Genomic DNA, 18,469 nt, shown 5'->3' on the forward strand with positions numbered 1-18,469 from the left:
TAGAGCTGCATTCTGTCGTCGACATTATGAACATTTTAATATCGTTACGTGCGTAACGTATGTCCGTTATGTGTTACATTTTCTTTAAAATGGGAGTCTAAGCAATTTACAACATGCCTACCTGGTCTCGGTAATAAGCACTGCATTTACGGCAGGCTATTGAAATAAAATGTACTTCGGTAACACCACTGTCTGGTACTAACGTCCTTTCAGAAGCATGATTGATTTAAATATTCACGTAGCTGACCGAATTAAAGATGAATATATGCGCTTCATAAAATGTCTTATCCACACAGATTCAGCCATCTGGATCCTAGGCCAGGGTGTAGGTGCACATGGTTCATAGAAATAGGCAGCCTTTAGTATCTGGAAGCAGCCTACGCGAACACGTGGAGAAATATGCATTTCAGTCTGATTCAGAGATTAGAAAACGAGACGTGTCTTTTCTGTGACACTTTGTTATAAAATGAATCAAATAATATAAAATGTTACTACAACCTATATGCGATTAAATCCGTCAAGAAATGACGTTTTTCCACGTCTAATCAAATACGTATCCGATTCTGCTTCGTATAACCACTAAGAACTCGTTAACAGGAAAAAAAATTCTGATCCTCAACATCAGAGCAAAGGGGGAGGTCTTAGAGTAATCGGAAGTACTGCGTCAAATAAAATGTATGTAAAAAATCTGTGAGATTCTGGTTTAGAGGAATAGTGAAATCCTATTTCAGTTTCATAATGGAAGACATCAAAAGACTTTAAAATGGATAAATTATGGTTTATTATAACACATACCATGCCAAAGCACAGTTGCTTTTGTTTAGAATACAATTCAAATATTTTATTTTCCTTTTTGCCATATGCACCAAACCTGAAATTATGCAAGGATTGAAATCATGAGCAGGTTTAAGTGTGTCCCGACCTTAATCACATCCACAATGCACTCTGCCATTTGTTTTGTTTTTGTCCGTTGAGGTGACCAGGGCCGTAACCAGCTATGAGGTCACCCAGCTCCGGACCTTAAGAGCTAAAGTTAAGAGCTAAAAATAAAATTGGAAGCTATTCACCTGAATAAAAAATTGGGCTAACTATGATTTCACATAACAGAAAGGGACAGTATCAATAATGTGATTGACAAAACCCGCCCCCCATGGCCCGATCCCGGTCCTCACTGTTTTTCAGACCCTGCCCATGGCCCTGGAGGTGACCAACACAATGATTGACTGATACGATCTAGCAAAGTCTGGCTGTTAAGTTTCATACTGCCACAAATGGTCCTATTTGGAAAAGGTACGAAGGTCTCAACTTAAGATTTTTTTCCCCCGAATTTACAATGTAATCAACAAGTGAAAGTTAGCTGCATGAAATGTCATATTTAGTCTAAGCATGTAGTGTCTTGACTCATCCTGAATTTCATTTCCTCTTTCCAGACAGAATAGGCTCTCTGACAAGACATAACCCATCTATATAAAAGCAACGATTAATATTCAAAAGGATCTGACAGTAATTTCCCTAGTTTCAAACCACATCACACAGTAAGATGCTTGCAAACATCTTGTAGACAAACGCTAATCTCCCGGTTTGCTCCATAAGAAACATTTTTAAGGGCTGGAAGCACTTAAACCTCGACAGACTGCTACTGTAAGCACAGTACAGCACCGCAGCGCTGACTGGAAAGGGGTCTATTGAGGAAGAATGAAGGGACAAGCGAGCGAAAGCAGAGCCGTAGCTTTGCAGCACATCTGGGCATGTTTGTCAGGCAGATCCCTTCAAGGATCACGTTTCCTTAAACTGAAATGGGTTTTAATCAATGTGTTAGAAGTAAGCCAATATGTTTACAGGCATGTTCGACGGCAGAGCCTCAAATTGTGCGTGTCATGTTTTTTCCTCAGTGTGTGTGTGTGTGTGTGTGTGTGTGTGTCCTGCCGCGTCCACACGCAGCCCGCTGCGGCGAGCTCAGTAGTGAGGTTCACAGTCCTCCTTCAGGCTGTCCGTGATATAATTGATCTTCAGCAGATCCTGGTAGTACTGCTTCTCCACGGCCGTGTTGATGGTCCAACCAACCACCTCCACACCCCGTTTCGCCCAGAACTGTACATAGTCCCTGTAAAACAGAATTGTTACACTTTCTTAATTCCCATGGAGGAATTCTCCTCTCTCCTACCCCCACTTTCTCCCTTTGCGACACATACATACATTAAGCGATCACTCGATATTTTTAAATATGCATTTTTAAATACTGGGTTATTTGTGGTTCTGCTGGCAGAGGCTACACTGCAGGGCAGGTTGCTTCCAGGCTCAAAGTTTCTAAGACGGCAGCACACAAGAACAAGGTGAAGCAGGAGACACTGTCAGTAACCAACAACCAGCCAGGTAGAGGGCAGAAGCAACTTTCTAATGCCAGAGATGACTGTCAACTTATTCAGCAGTGCCTCATAAATCGGAGGATGACCTCAAATGACCTTCAAAAAGAATAGGAAACATTAAGTGCTGTGAGGTGCACTGCTAGGACAGTTCATAAAAGGCTCCTAGAAGTAGGACTGAAGACCCATAAAGCAAGGAAGAAGCCCTTCATTAATAAGAAGCAAGGAAGAGCTGGGCTGGAGTTTGAAAATTCTACTATGGTCTCTGAAAACCATTTTTCATAGCTTGGGGGTCAAAGGTCAGCCAATGTGCAGTGCTCCTGGAGCTGGGGGCCAAGGGCCTTGCTCAGGAGCCCTACAGCAGGAGCAGGATTCAAACCAGAGATCTCCTGATCATAGACACAATCCTAATCCACTAAGCCACTGGAATGTCCAATCATTCTCTTCAACATATGAAGCTTAAGCAAGCAGAACCAATCAAACAGCTGCCTCACCACCAGCGCCCCCTGTCTGTCACAGTGAAAACATCTTGCAAATTAGGGCTCCTTTTCCCGATGGAGTGTCAAGAGGCCACCTGTGTCGCCTAATAGGCTGTTCAGGACTGCTAATAGGAGCCGGCCAATAAAATGCTGAGAGCAATCTGCAGCATGTAGAATACAATAAAGTAGCTACAATAATAATTGTACTTACACTAGCAACAGTAGTTGGAAATGGAAAGGCCACAGAAGAGAATGACAATGACAAGGTCAGAGGAGAAAACAAGGAAGAGGGACGTACGGGGAGATGAAGCTCTTCTGCACCAAGATGGCCGACACGCCGCACACACGCCAGAGAAGGTGATGGATGGCCCAGTCCTGTAGCACGTCCAGAGCCTGGCTCCAGTGGTGTTTCCACGGCGAGGAGGAGCGGGGCGTGCCATCGCCCAGCCTGCTGATGCTCCATGGCCGGTGAGTCAGCGCCGTCACCACCTCGGGGTCAGCCTGCCGCATCTGAGGCGGGAAGATCCAGGAGCAAATGGGGCCCAGACTCTCAGCTAACTCTCAGGCTTCAGGTCCGTTGAAAATGGTACGGAGACAGACACAGATCTAAAGATGTCGTACAGTACCGGTCAAAAGTCTGGACACACCCACCCATAGAAAGGTTTATTTGTACGATTTTATAATTATTCTAAAATGTAGAAATACATCAAAACTCTTGGTGTGGGACTCAGAAAGTTGCTGGTTCAAGTCCCACGGTGGGGAGAATGATCCCACAATTGGGCCCTTAACCCCAGCTGCCCCAGGGACTGGCAGACCCTACTGTCTCCTCCAAGCCAGTTCCATGAGGCGGCCTCCTGGGATGCTTTACCAGCTGTCCTGAAGGAGGTCCCACAGACACGCTGAGCACTCAGTGGCCGCTTTGCCTTCACTCTCTGGTCAGACTCCTCTAAAAGTATTTCGACTGAGTTTAGGTCAGGTGACCAGGTCATGTGATGCGACACCATCACTCTCCTTTGTAGGCAGCTTGGTGTGTCCAAACTTCTGACTGGTACCATACATTACTGAGAAAGCGGGGACAGCTAACCACCAGAGCAATTAGGGTTTAAGGGATTTTGCTTCATTCTACTGACTCTGGGATTTGAACCAGTGACCAGTGGTCATAACCCCCTAGTAAACACTGTTACTGTCCCATTAATTAAGATTCGGGGAAACTGGACTTCATGGCAGAACTCAAGTATGGCAGGACGGGCTGTAAATGCAGCCACACAGAACAGCGTGCAGAGTTGGGACAGCCAGTTTAAAGCTTACAGTGTTCATTTGTGCAGTGAATGCTTTCATCCAAATAAATATTATAACTCGCTACTATGTATGCAGCTGGACACTGTACCATAAGCGCTGGCAGTGATTACTATGCTCTAGAGAACAAAAGACCCCCTCTCCCATTCCATTTGGGTCTGAGGCCCGACTAACAGGCCAAAGAAGCAGAAATGACACGCTTTACCACCGTTTTCTCCATGGAGAGGAGTGACAGAACGTGCCAGAACACACGAGTACCTTGTAGATCACAGTGGACTCAAAGGAACAGACGATGCTGGTGTTGTAGAGAACCGGGTGCGTTTTGTAAAGCCCCTTCAAAACAGCGGCTGCCTGTGAGAGATGAGGACAGGAACAATAAATTATTAATTTATAATAATTATCACGTTCCAAACACACACACACACACACACACACACACACACACACACACAGGGTTAAATTCCGGACATGCTAACCTGGGGCCAGGCTGGGAGATGCTGGACAGGTTAGTCTGACTGAGACACCCCCCCTTTCATTCATGAACACACCCTATTAAAGAACGAACTGTCTGCACCTGCCGTCTCAGACAAAGGGATGTTCCTCAATACCAAGAACACAAAGATCGAACTCGCGGTCTTGGCAAGACCGGTCTTGCTAGCTTGCCTCCCAAGGACAAACTTGGGCCACAATGAATCATGGGATTGGTCTCGTGTGGCAAGGGTGCAATCGATGGACCATTGATATTTGGGGCGGGGCAAGAATGACATCTGGGGATTTTTATTGTCCTCCGTACTTCTGTTTTTGAGTATTGGACCCAGTCTTTGTCAGTGCAAGGTGACGTAAACGGGGACACGAGAACAGAAGTATGTGAAGTACGAACAAACACCGCCAATTTTGACATCTTGCTGAGTTTCAGGGATGCATACCTCATCGGGGTGACCTTTGACATCAAAGTAGATGGTCAGCTGGAGTGAGATGCACTCCTCCACGGCCTCCTGCAGGGTGGGGATTTTCTCTCCGTGGAACTTCTCTCTGCCAAAAGCCCCGGTTTGAATGGCAACCATGCCGTCCTCTACAACATTCTTTCATTTAAAAATTTAGAAAGCAGCATCATGTAGCCCTTCCAAAATTATCGATGCACCCATATATATCTATTATATATTTATTAAGGAGACATTTATCTAAAAGACATAGCTCACTTGAAGCAAATTTATTAAATTTTAATGTCAATGTAGAAGGATATTTTAAAAATAAATGTGGGTTAAGTATGTCTTGGTGATACAGGAAGGCTTCCTCTCACCTGAGCCGGTGTCTGGCCGCAGCGTCCAATTTACTGAGATCAGCGAAGCGGAGTTGCTTCAGAAGCCCAGACCCATTCGTGGTCCGGTCCACGGTCTCATCGTGCATCAGCACTGGGATACCATCAGCAGTGAACTCCAGGTCCAGCTCGACGCCCGTAGCCCCGTTCGCACTGGCCTGGGGGAGAAGACATGAAGGAGGAAGGGGAGGATGAGGAGGAGTGAGAGATAATGCGGTGTCTGCAATTCAGTAACACAGTGACATGCAGTGCATGCACGATCACTCTGCGCTGCTGCATATGCAAACTGCTTTTGCTAATATGGTCTGAGAAGAGCTGTCAAGAGCAGCTGTTTCCTGTACTTCCCATGCTTATTGCACAGTACAGCTGTTTTCAATAAAAGACTTACCTCGTACTTCCTTGTTTCAAATCTAACACAGATTTTGCACTTGCTATACAATGCAGCAATTTTCCTATATATGTTGATGCTAGCGAACGTTATTCTGTTATTATGTATCTTAACACTGATAGTTAACCATTGATTAAAGGTAATCTTCCGGCTTAAGAGTCATGCAAAGTGAGTCGAAACATTTAACAGCAGTTCCTCTGACATGTAGCTTATGAAAAAATATGGGAATCAGTGGCGGGACTCACCTCCCGGATCGCTGCGATGGTGTTCTCAGGCGCGTCGTGTCCGCCACCACGGTGTGCGATCACAGAGATGCCGCCGCTCAGCACCTTCTTCCGGCCCCTCAGGACTTGCTCGCTCCGGCTCGCCGGCACTTGCGGGAAACGAGAGAGGACCAGCAAAGCGTAGAGAGCGGCAATGAGCACGGCGGACAGGACCGCGTTGCGGGTCCCGGCGAGGGCCAGCGCGAACAGCACCGACAGGATCTCCGCTCCGTCCCCGATCTGCAGCATTTTTCACTTCCTCCGCTGTTTCACCAACAACTGCATAGCTAACCTTAAACCTCACTGTTCATGAACAGTGTGATTGATCGCACAAGCTCATCCGACGCCTCTCGTTGGCTGTCAAACTGTGCGCTGTGTGCCCCCGTACTGGTATGTTATTATCCTGCGTTCGATTATTTCTTTCTCAGTCGGAACTCGGATGAAAACGTCACGTCACACACAGCAGCGTGTTCCTGAAGGCAGCCATGTTTGTTCCGAGACGTGAGCTCGAACTGGAGAGTGGAGATTGTCGGACGTGCTGTCCCTCACCTCGGAATTTCCGAGTTCCGAGACATAAACGAACGCACCATCAGGTACAAGCATGCTGGAGCTACATTTACTTATACATTTACTTATGGCGCTGGCACGGTTGGTGGAAAGGCGAGGGCATTGCGTTAAAAGGCCATTGCTTAATTTATCCGTCTGATTCATCCAAACTGCACGTGACTCTTGATCCGCTTGTGTATATATACATACACACACACACACACACACACACACAATGGTGCTGGTAATTTGGTGGGTGAGCAATTCACAGAGGTAGAGTTTATCAAGTGGTCTGATTGTGCATAAATATGGAACTTAAACATGTTGGGGAACTTGGTTATATTGTGATGACAATGTAGTGTTCCCCTAATGTAGGGTGACCAGATAATCCATGTCGGGGAGGACACTCTGAGCTAGGACAGGAATTGTAAATTACCATTCCAATTAAACGGACCTGGATTTCACTTCAGCGCTGAGCTCTTGCTGTGTGCTGATTGGTCAGTCTCCTATAATCATGCATGTGTCACTAATGCTAATGTGAAACGGCTGGATGACTTTCAGTCAAGGAAACAAGCCAGTCAAAGCACAAGAAGAGCTGAACTATTTAGCCGAGCACAGGAGGCTTTCAATTTGAAAGTAGTTTGTAAAACCCGAAGTAGCTCAAAGTGTCCTCAATGACATGGATTATCTGGTCACCCTACCCTAATGTGGTGTGTTTGTATTGTCCCCCTGATATTGCAATAATATACACTACATGGACAAAAGTATTGGGACACACCTCTTAATCATTAAAGTGTTTCACTCAGAGTACCTAGCCATTAAAGATGCGCGGATGGCGGTTATATCCGCGGGCGCTGCGGATAATCCGCGGGTTGGGTGGGTCGGGTAATAAAAAAATACATTTTAATTAATTGTAGGTGGGTCGCGGGTGGATGAGATCAATCATTAATGGTGCAAATATCAACTACATTCTCTAAAATACGAACATGTTTTAAATGCATTTTTCATCAGGCAGACAGTCGCTAATTTGCGCTCTCGTTTTAAAAAAATACGTGCGTGGCGGGAGGAGGGGGGTCGATGGAGGCGAAACAGATGCGAGAGAGACTAAAAAAGGGAGAATTAAAAACAAAACAAAAGGAAGGAAAGAAAAGTGCTGTGTGGGAGCGGTTTAGCGAAGTGCCTATCGCCTGTTACCTATCGTCTGTGTAAGTGCCTACGAGTTTTTTTTTGGGAAAAAAAAGTTCTTAATTGTTCTCTCTTTTTTTTTAATCTATTTGGAAAGCATATTATTCTGTATTATTTGAATAGATAGGGCTAATAAATTTGCCGTTATCCAGTCATTGTGTGTTTATGTGTTGCAGCGACAGAAACGGTGATATTCCCATTAAAGTCTGAATGGAGTAGGCTAAAGACTGTTTATTTTATTGAGAAAATGTTGGTTAATCTGGCCAAAGACAAAATTTGTTTTATGAATAAATGTTCATTTAAAGCAGCATACGATACGCGTATTATTTTACTATCAGAGATGCGCAGATTAGCTCTAAAGTCACTGAATCTGCTGTTAAAAACGAAGAAGCGGGTGCGGATATCTATATCAGAGAAAATTATAGGTGGTGGCGGGTGGCGGGTGGATGATTTGTTTAAAGCCGCGGATTCGGGTGACATTTTAGCTGATCCGCGCATCTCTACTAGCCATACAGTGAGGTTTATAAACATTTGTGAAACAGCTGGATGTTCTGAAGAGCTCAGTGAATTGGGCTAGGACTTTTAGTTCCAGTGAAGGAAACTCTTAATGTTCCTTTTAAATGTTCCTTTTTTATAGCAGTAATTTTGTACACTAGCACTCAGACGACTTGTTACAGACCCTAAAGTGATCACTGTAAATCGTTTTTTCATGTGATTCGGGGATATAATTGCCTGGTCTTGTAATTAATAGAACAACCAGCAGAGGGCAGTGATAAAATGAAATGGGCAACCTGAAGAGACCAGTGATGTCCTGAACTGCAAAAAGAAGTGATACAATGACAGATGCATGCTGCAAAACTCAGAATTTCTACTAAAATGAACGTAGAAAGAGCTCTACTGCTTAGCAGTGAGAAAAAAAAAACCAAATTTTTAGAAATTTACAAACAAACATAACCCATTTGTAGTTACAACTTTGCATTGCAAGATACAGCCAAGTTCCAAATTATTCAGAAAAATGAAAGTATCATTCATAAACAACCTGTTGTATGTTTATGAACTGAAGAATATTCCTGAAAGATCAGATCAAATATCAAAAGTTGGATGAGTGTGGAGCACAAGAGGGAACACACACATACACACACAAGGCAGAGGAACACACACATACACACACAAGGCAGGGGAACACACACACACACATAAGGCAGGGGAACACACACACACGCACAAAAGGCAGGGGAACACACACACACGCACAAAAGGCAGGGGAACACACACATACACACACAAAAGGCAGGGGAACACACACATACACAAGGCAGGGGAACACACGCACACACACATAAGGCAGGGGAACACACATATATACAAGGCAGGGGAACACATGTGCACACAAAAGGCAGGGGAACACACACGTACACACACAAGGCAGGGGAACACACACGTACACATACAAGGCAGGGGAACACACATATATACAAGGCAGGGGAACACACATATATACAAGGCAGGGGAACACACACATATGCACACACAAGGCAGGGGAACACACACGTACACACACAAGGCAGGGGAACACATACATATGCACACACAAGGCAGGGGAACACACACATACGCACACAAGGCAGGGGAACACACGCATACACACACAAGGCAAGGGAACACACACATACACACACAAGGCAGGGGAACACGCGCATACACACATAAGGCAGGGGAACACACACGTACACACACAAGGCAGAGGAACACACACGTACACACACAAGGCAGAGGAACACACACATACACACACAAGACAGGGGAACACACACATACACTCACAAGGCAGGGGAACATACACATACACACACAAGGCAGGGGAACACACACACACGCATACAAGACAGGGGAACACACACATACACACACAAGGCAGGGGAACACACACACACGCATACAAGACAGGGGAACACACACATACACACACAAGGCAGGGGAACACACGCACACAAGGCAGGGGAACACGCATACAAGACAGGGGAACACACACATACACTCACAAGACAGGGGAACACACACATACACACACAAGGCAGGGGAACACACACATACACACACAAGGCAGGGGAACACGCATACAAGACAGGGGAACACACACATACACTCACAAGACAGGGGAACACACACATACACACACAAGGCAGGGGAACACACACATACACACACAAGGCAGGGGAACATACACACACACACACATACACACAATGCACAATTAAGATGGCAATTGAATCGCAAACCTTGGTTAGGGAGTGTGCTGACATTCCCAGTGTGCCAGTCTTCCTGTTAATGTTCTCTTCCGTTATTCAGATCTGTCATTCTGGCTATGTTCTCCATACCTGTGCACTACCATCTGTTCTTTAAGTTTTTCCCATATTGGTTTTTAGGTTTTATATTTTTCTTATTGTTTTGATGAAGTTTTAAAATTGTTTTCAATGCCCTTTATTTTTTTCTTGTCTTGGATCTAATGAAATCTAATCATGATGTTATTTAGGCAGATGAACATTCTAACATACTTGTACTTCCCGACGTCATATTTATCTGCAGTGCTTTATCACTAACACTAGGTGGCAGTATAACCTTATTGGCACTCTGGAGCAAATGACTAATTTATACCTGACAGTGTATCACTCAGGAATACCTCCTGGATCCTTCCAGTCATATTTTAATAGTTGTTTTGCTAGGTTTAGAATTCTGCTTTTTCTTGTATTTTACTTGGGAGTTAGTTCAAACTCTCAGTCACATACACAGGAAAGACCCCACATTCTCAGACACATACACAGGAAAGACCCCACATTCTCAGATACATACACAGTAAAGACCCCACATTCTCAGATACATACACAGGAAAGACCCCACATTCTCAGATACATACACAGGAAAGACCCCACATTCTCAGACACATACACAGGAAAGACCCCACATTCTCAGATGCACACATAGGAAAGACCCCACATTCTCAGACACATACACAGGAAAGACCCCACATTCTCAGATACATACACAGTAAAGACCCCACACTCTCAGATACATACACAGTAAAGACCCCACACTCTCAGATACATACACAGGAAAGACCCCACACTCTCAGATGCACACATACACAGGAAAGACCCCACATTCTCAGACACATACACAGGAAAGACCCCACATTCTCAGATACATACACAGGAAAGACCCCACATTCTCAGACACATACACAGGAAAGACCCCACATTCTCAGATACATACACAGTAAAGACCCCACACTCTCAGATACATACACAGTAAAGACCCCACACTCTCAGATGCACGCATGTTTCATGTATTGAAGTTATAATAGACACATCAGTGAGGAAAGGTGCAGAATGAATAGGAAAACACAAGGCTTCTCCCCAGATGCCTTCTCCCTCCTTTCCCATCGTTGTCGCTCTCTCCCGCAGAGACCTTAAAAGGGCATGGTGCTTCGCCAGTGTTTGATGGATGGCAGAGACCCCATAGTGAACATCCCCAGTCATAACAAAAGCTCTGCCCATTCGCTATCCTCCGTCCGGCCCCCCCGCGCCTCGACATCACAAACAGGGTGTTCCAGGATCAGCCTGTCCTTACTGTCCTCTGCCCTCTATCTCACACAGCTGTGTTTTCTCATGACCGTCTCAACAACACAAGGGCTTCCCAGCAACGGCTGCTGTAACCACCGCCCCCACCCCCCCCCCCAAAGACCCTCCTCTGTCTCTGCAGGGGTGACCCCTGTTAACTTGTCACTAGCTTTAGCTAATGAGTAGCCTCAGGGCTTTAAGAGTTCATTTCAGAACTGTATAGGAAGAACAGGGCGACAAATACTGGCCCTGCAGCCATACTGGGTTAGCTTCATGCTAACTGGGTGTACTGGGAGCCCCCTAATCTGCATCACAACGCTATTGTTGCTGCAGATCCTCGAGATTTCATGGGGTTCCCCTGCTACTCCCTTTCGTATCCCAGCATGCCCCCTGCTGTTCCACCCCCCCACCCCCACCTCGAATGCCCCGGCACTGTTTTCAGCTGCTTGTTTGCTGTAGCACACCTGCTTTTGTCCCACCTGTGACCCGTAACACAGCCTGGTCCATTACTTCCTGGTTCGGCAAACAAAGTCTTCCTTATGTCCAGCGTTACATGTCGCCCCTGTATACAGAATGGATTCCACAGAGGTCAGGCACGTCTCTCAAGGGTACAGTAGCTGAAGGCCCTTAACTTTTTCTGCCAATACAAATTTTATAACTATTATTTTTGCTTATGGTATTCTATGGTGTTAAACTTCTTATGCTTTGACGTAAAATAAGCGAGTACAGTTTTGAACATTTGCAAAACCTGATGTTTTTTATACTCATTCAGGTTGCACTTTTCTTAAAGGTGTAACTGTAAGGTTTCTCTACAGACTGGTACCAGCATCCATCTGCTGCTACACCCAGTGCCATAACCGCAGTGCTGCCCAGGCGGATGCAGAAGGGGGAGCAGGGGGTGCCTGAACACCCGGCCCCTTTACCCAAAACTTTATGTAGGTGTGTCTGGCTCTGACTACCTGCCCCCCAAAGGTCGCACAGTTCTGGTGCCGCCGGTTCGTCTCCTCCTAAAATACTTATGTCTGGCCGTTTAACACAGTCATAAGTAATAAAACTGCGACAGCAAATCAGTCGCTGATTTAAATCGGTAGTAACAGCACATCCTCTCTTAATGCACATTTGTCAGTATAAATCTGCCTTGTAAGAGGGTGTGATTCCTGGTGTTTCCAGTAGTGGGCGCTGAAGCGCGTGGCACTCTCAGTACATCTGAGTTGCGATGGAGAAAATGACCCTTTCTTTGAGCCCACTAGATGGCGCTCTTGGTTTGCTTTGGGGTACGCCTTGCGCCCTGTTTTTGAATAGAGTGCACCATCTATTGGCATTAGAAAATACAGCAAATGGTTCATCTGAGGAAATTGAGAATCAGGGTGGAGTCAATGCTGAATGGGGCCACTTCATGTCAACCGGGTGTTCCTTGGGTGGGGGGGGGGGGGGGGGGGTGTTTCTGAGGGTCTTTTCCGGCAAGTAGGGGGAGGTAGGGAGGGAGATGGGAGAGAACAATTGAATCGAATGTCAGTGGAGGGAAGATTTTTCAAGATTCCAATAGAAAAAAAAAACAGCGTCGATATAATCTTTCCAGCAGAACATTAAAATGCATGAACAAAACAAAAACAGAAAACAGGTTTGCAGGATGGGGCCACTGGCCCGGTTTGCAGGATGGGACCACTGGCCCGGTTTGCAGGATGGGACCACTGGCCCGGTTTGCAGGATGGGACCACTGGCCCTGTTTACAGGATGGGGCCACTGGCCCTATTTGCAGGATGGGACCACTGGCCCGGTTTGCAGGATGGGGCCACTGGCCCTGTTTGCAGGATGGGACCACACTTCTTCTTTACAATTAATTAGCTGCTTTTAGGAAGTGCCAGCACATGCTTTTGGGGGAGTTCAAAGAGATCGTGTTGGACCCCAGCCAAAGTGGGGGCTCAATGGGGGCCCAGCGGCCATCTTTCACGCCTGTGAAGGACACGGCTGGCGGATGCCCGTTCCCACCATTACTGGCATTATCAGGGGGGTGCCGGCTTGCACCAGGCTGTGCCGGTATGAGTCAGCGCGGGCACACGTGTGAGTCTGGCCTGGCTGCCGTGCCCTGTGGCATTCGTGTGTGTGTGTGTGGGTGTGTGGGTGTATGAGTGCCTGGGATTAACTGCAGCCTGATGACCCCATAAATTCCCATTAGATGGCATTAGACAGTATTACTTCCCAGGAAGATTCCATCGGTTAGGCTGGGTAAACTGCGCTGCTTGCCCTGGATATCTAGCATCATATGCTAGACCGCACTGCGTATCACATACACACTACACTCACACGCACACACACACACACACACACACTCACACACACACACACACGCACACACACAGGTTTGTAACTACCGCTACCCAGCCCTAACCTTAACCATAAGTAACCAAACAAAATATGAGACGTCTGGTGTTTTTCCTTTTTCATTGCATTCACAGATATTTGTGGGGACCTGAAAAATGGTCCCCACAACATAAAAAATATCAGGTTTCTATTACATTGTGGGGGACATTTGGTCCCCAGAAACCCTGGCTGAGGGCTTTGACTGAGAGGAGAGCTGAGTAACAGCTGTGTGAGAAGGTGGAGAGTATATTAGGCTGTTTTCAGACAGAGGTAATATAGATAACGTGTCATTTAGAGATTTACTACGGTAGGAGATACTTGAGATGGCATAACTGGCAGTTGATACCCAATAAACTGTAACTCAGATGTAAATGGAGTGGAGAGGCTGACGGACTGGAGAGGAAAGAGGAAAAGAGTGCGAGGCAGGCCTGGCTGGAAGGGCGCCGTAGAAAGCGAAAAGAAATTTGATTATTAGTGTCTATCAGCAAGCCTGTGAACTGCAGCTAAGGTCACATGTTCACCTCTACAGCTTTTTCGCTTTGGCACTGATTGACTCACATGACCTGAAATCTAGGACAGACATGCCAGGGAACAGTCGAACACTGTGGGCAGTTTAATGGCACACACTGACCTTCGTGTGTTTTTGGACAGCTGAGAAAAGGTAGCGTGTCCAGAAGAAGCGTAGTGTACAGAGCCAGGGATTGAACCCAGAACATCACAGGAGCAAAGCCAGGGCAACCCACTGCACCGCGCCAAAGATGGGCCAAAGACTGCTGGCAGCCACAGGCTGTTATCTGTTTGGTGGCACTGTGCCAACCTCCCCTTTGATAACTTCCTCTATTCTGGATTTTCTGCCTTTAAAAAAAAATAAAAAATCATACAACTTGACAGCTTCCCCTGGATCTCTGTACTGAAATACTGGACTCCCTGATATATAGACCAAGCTTCATAAAAATAAAGACAGGTCCACACGAATGGCTGCACAGATTATTAATGTCACTCTGCCCAGCCTGATGGTGGCGCTGTAGGACTTGCACCCAATGAAATGCAGCTTTATTTATTATGTCATTAACTCTGTGTATGGGCATGTGCATTCTTGTATTTATAATATATGAGATAACTTGATGTACCTGGTCTATACTTGTCTGATATATGGAATTAAATAACATTGTCGAGTAAAAATGTGATGGGGGGGGGGGGAGGAGGGAGGTAAGCCCTGATTATCTAACTTATTACTTGTCCGGGTAACAAGAATTGCATCCAAATGTATCCTACTGCTGATGTAAAACGTATCTAACTTAATCTGTAAGTTAACAGGTATAATTTAAAATACGAGATGCTATAAATGCTGAATATAAGCCATTAACATACCTGACTGACTGCATCATACAGCTATAAAAAAATATTTACTATGATACTATATTCTGCTGTTCAGAGCCGGACTTGCAGGTGAAAACCTCTGTGCCACTTTATACTTTTAATTAAGCTCACAGATTTTTGATCCTGAAAGATTAAACTGCTTACCCCGACATCCAGGCTGCTGCACCAGAACTGTGGGGTCATGCTTTTGCCGTACGCCTGGCGCGGAGGCTCACTGGAACGTCGCCGAGACTGCCAGTTTGCAGCTCGGTTTACTAAAAAAAACTAGTCGATGGTACAGTGCAGTCTAGAACCTGAGGAACGTGGGATGTTTAAAAAGCTGGAAGTTTCTACAGGGTGGGGCCGGGTAGATAACAAGGTTACAGCAAAAATATGCATTGTTAATTGTGGGGGGGAAAAAAAGGATTTCTAGCATAATTGCAGTTAGCTACAATATGGTGTTGACCTTTTTTTTTCTTTTTTGCAGTGGTCAGTTAAATCCATGGACATCAAATTAAGAAAAGCTTTGGGAGGACTGTAAATCGTGCTGTCTGTAGGGGAGGATATGCAGTGAGGAATTCAGCACCCCCCCCCTCCACCACATACACAAACCACCCCACAACTGTTCTATTGAAACCCTTTCCAGTATAGGTATGAGACTGCTGGCAGCTCCAGTCAAAGCAGAGTGGCGAGTTGAGGTGTGTGGCTGGCCGCAAGAGCAAAGTCGGACCACCCACGTGGAGAGAGCCCCCGCTCCCACACTCATTCCAGCCTCTCCCTGCCCCTTGTTTCTCCTGGCCCTGCTCACGGCCGCTTGACAGTGAGGAACAGCCGGGGTGCGCCGGGCACCCCGCCCCGCCCCGCCGTCGCCACCCGCCGGGCCGATAGCCACAGACGTCTGAGGGTAAACAGAGTCTGTGTAAACGGGGGGCAGTTTAGCCGTCTGTGTGATGTCTGAATCGGATCATCTTGATGCACGTCTATAAATAACGCAGACGCAGCAGCGGATTTCCCCGCTTGGTTTATCTCTGGCTCCTCGTGTACGACCCGCGGTGGGGGTCATCCCCGTGTTCGCTTTGCGTTAAAGCTGTTAAAGATCCCCGTTCCCACTGCGGCAAACAAAACTAATAACAACAAGGACATCCAAGTACTTTTTAAAACACGATTTTCGTTTATTTTTCTATTTTATTTTGTCTGTTAATACTTTTGTTTTTGTATGTTTTATTTCTGGAATGCAAGTGTTCAGTTTCTGGAACAGGGCTGGGCCCAAAGAGTAAACGGGGACACCGAGCCGTCTGGCACCATCTGTATGAACTCGGAAGCCAGCCTCCACCCTTCATCGTCATAGTGACCAGCCTCCACCCTTCATCGTCATAGTGACCAGCCTCCACCCTTCATCGTCATAGTGACCAATCTCCAGGCCTTCATCGTCATAGTGACCAGCCTCCACCCTTCATCGTCATAGTGACCAGCCTCCACCCTTCATCGTCATAGTGACCAGCCTCCAGGCCTTCATCGTCATAGTGACCAGCCTCCACCCTTCATCGTCATAGTGACCAATCTCCAGGCCTTCATCGTCATAGTGACCAGCCTCCACCCTTCATCGTCATAGTGACCAGCCTCCACCCTTCATCGTCATAGTGACCAGCCTCCAGGCCTTCATCATCATAGTGACCAGCCTCCACCCTTCATCTTCATAGTGACCAGCCTCCACCCTTCATCGTCATAGTGACCAGCCTCCACCCTTCATCGTCATGGTGACCAGCCTCCAGTGCTAACCACTGTGCCACTTTGGCAATAAGTTACAGGAAATTGAATTAAAAAAAAAACATCCAAAATTTCCCATCATCAATATCAACACTTAAGTCTTACACAGAATTATTGGACAGACAGCATCGTGATCAGATCAGAATGCTACTTTAAAGATCAGCACATGCCAGAGATTCCATCCCCTTCCGGCACACGCAGAAGGCCCACATAAGGTCCTGAATACATCACAAAGGCCCATGATCCTCTAACCTTTCCCTTATCTGACCCCCTTTTCATGAGGTCATACACGTGTCATCTCTGCAAATCCGGCACCTGGGAGTTAATGCGCTGAGTAATAGTCAGGGGATATGTTAAAGTCTCTCCCTCCATCCATCTAGCAGGACCACCTGAACGCGCAGCTGCATGATCTCCCTGCTCGCAGAAGCGGAGACCCCCACTCAGCATGGGAGGGGGGGTAACTGGACCAGGGTGGGCAGCTCACCAGCTTGGTGCTTCCCTTGGCGAGTTTTCACAGAGCCTCGTTAACAAGGAATGCAATCACTCAGCCGTATCGACTTTCATCTACTCACGACTCACCCATATAACAAGGGGAAGAGACTCCTCATATTTACAAGCCAGTAAAGGTAGTAAAGTCTCGCCAAGCAGGGAGTCACACATCACATCCTAAGGCTCTTCCTGACATTCAGATGTGGGGTGAAGTGATGAAAGAGCTTCAGGGGTTCCGGTGATACTTTTTATAAAGTAACGTATTTGGGTGGTATTTTCAGGGTAACTGTGTGGCTGAGTAGGGGAGCACTCTGTGCTCAGAAGGTTGTTGGTTCAAATCCTGGGATTAGCAGAGTAATTTCAGCATTAGGCCCCTGAGTAAAGTCCTTAACCCCCAGCTGCTCTAAGAACTGTCTGACCCTGACTTCAAAAATATGTGGCTTTGAATAAAAGCATCTGTTAGATAAATAAATGTAAAACTGCAGTGTGACCATGGACTGGAGAAGCTGTTATAGCAGATAGATAGATGGGTAAACGATTCAAAAGTTTTAGGCAAAAAAAGACAAATGATGTATGTCTGGGATAGGGAGTGAAATAGTGTAATATCTGAACATGATGTAACATGATGTGGGCGTATTAGTATGGGTGGGGGGGGGGGGGGCTGACTGCATCTAATCTAAAAGACAGAAAATAGAGATAATACACTGTCATTTGAGATATGCAGGGAAAAAGGAGATGGAATGAGAAAATCAGATAGAATAAAGATGAGCCCCTAAAGTTGCCAAACTGATGGAGTTGCTGAACAGGAAGCAAACTGAGGAATCAGTACCTAAAAAATTCAGCCGTATTTTTGTTATACCTTCATCTTCCAACACTTATCAGGTATGAGATCATGGTGAAATTGGAAGACAGGGTAAAAGGCAGCCTAGGGTGGATATGCGTAGGCAACTTAGTATCACCAGTTCACCAGTCGCCAGTTCATCAATCCCACAGTTCTTCCTAAGTCACCTGGAGTAGCTGACCATGCCCCTTCCATCT

At 46.2% G+C, this 18,469-nt stretch overlaps 1 protein-coding gene and 1 long non-coding RNA gene across 2 annotated transcripts; one reads left to right on the plus strand and one right to left on the minus strand.

Moving 5' to 3' along the window:
- Nucleotides 1-757: 757 nt before the first annotated feature.
- Nucleotides 758-7,032, minus strand: gde1 (glycerophosphodiester phosphodiesterase 1). Its single transcript, XM_023844404.2, has 6 exons — nucleotides 6,090-7,032; nucleotides 5,439-5,614; nucleotides 5,065-5,170; nucleotides 4,397-4,489; nucleotides 3,141-3,352; nucleotides 758-2,104 (listed from the first exon to the last, which is right to left on the minus strand). Exons 1-6 carry the CDS (start codon nucleotides 6,354-6,356, stop codon nucleotides 1,957-1,959), a joined length of 1,002 nt encoding a protein of 333 aa, XP_023700172.1. The 5' UTR covers nucleotides 6,357-7,032; the 3' UTR covers nucleotides 758-1,956.
- Nucleotides 7,033-7,559: 527 nt separating this feature from the next.
- On the plus strand, nucleotides 7,560-17,921 carry LOC140590830 (uncharacterized). Its single transcript, XR_011991677.1, has 2 exons — nucleotides 7,560-7,858; nucleotides 15,663-17,921. It is a non-coding gene; the product is annotated as an uncharacterized lncRNA (long non-coding RNA).
- The last annotated feature ends 548 nt before the right edge of the window (nucleotides 17,922-18,469 follow it).

The sequence above is a fragment of the Paramormyrops kingsleyae genome, chromosome 5 (genome assembly GCF_048594095.1).
Source record: "Paramormyrops kingsleyae isolate MSU_618 chromosome 5, PKINGS_0.4, whole genome shotgun sequence".
NCBI classification, from domain to species: Eukaryota; Metazoa; Chordata; class Actinopteri; order Osteoglossiformes; family Mormyridae; genus Paramormyrops; species Paramormyrops kingsleyae.

Coding starts and splice junctions, on each gene's coding strand:
- gde1 (XM_023844404.2), bottom strand. CDS start 6,356: ATGCTGCAGATCGGGGACGGAGCGGAGATCCTGTCGGTGCTGTTCGCG. Junction 5,171..5,438: donor GCGGCCAGACACCGGCTCAG/GTGAGAGGAAGC, acceptor GGCTTTTGGCAG/AGAGAAGTTCCACGGAGAGA. Junction 3,353..4,396: donor AGTCCACTGTGATCTACAAG/GTACTCGTGTGT, acceptor TTCCCGCCTCAG/ATGCGGCAGGCTGACCCCGA.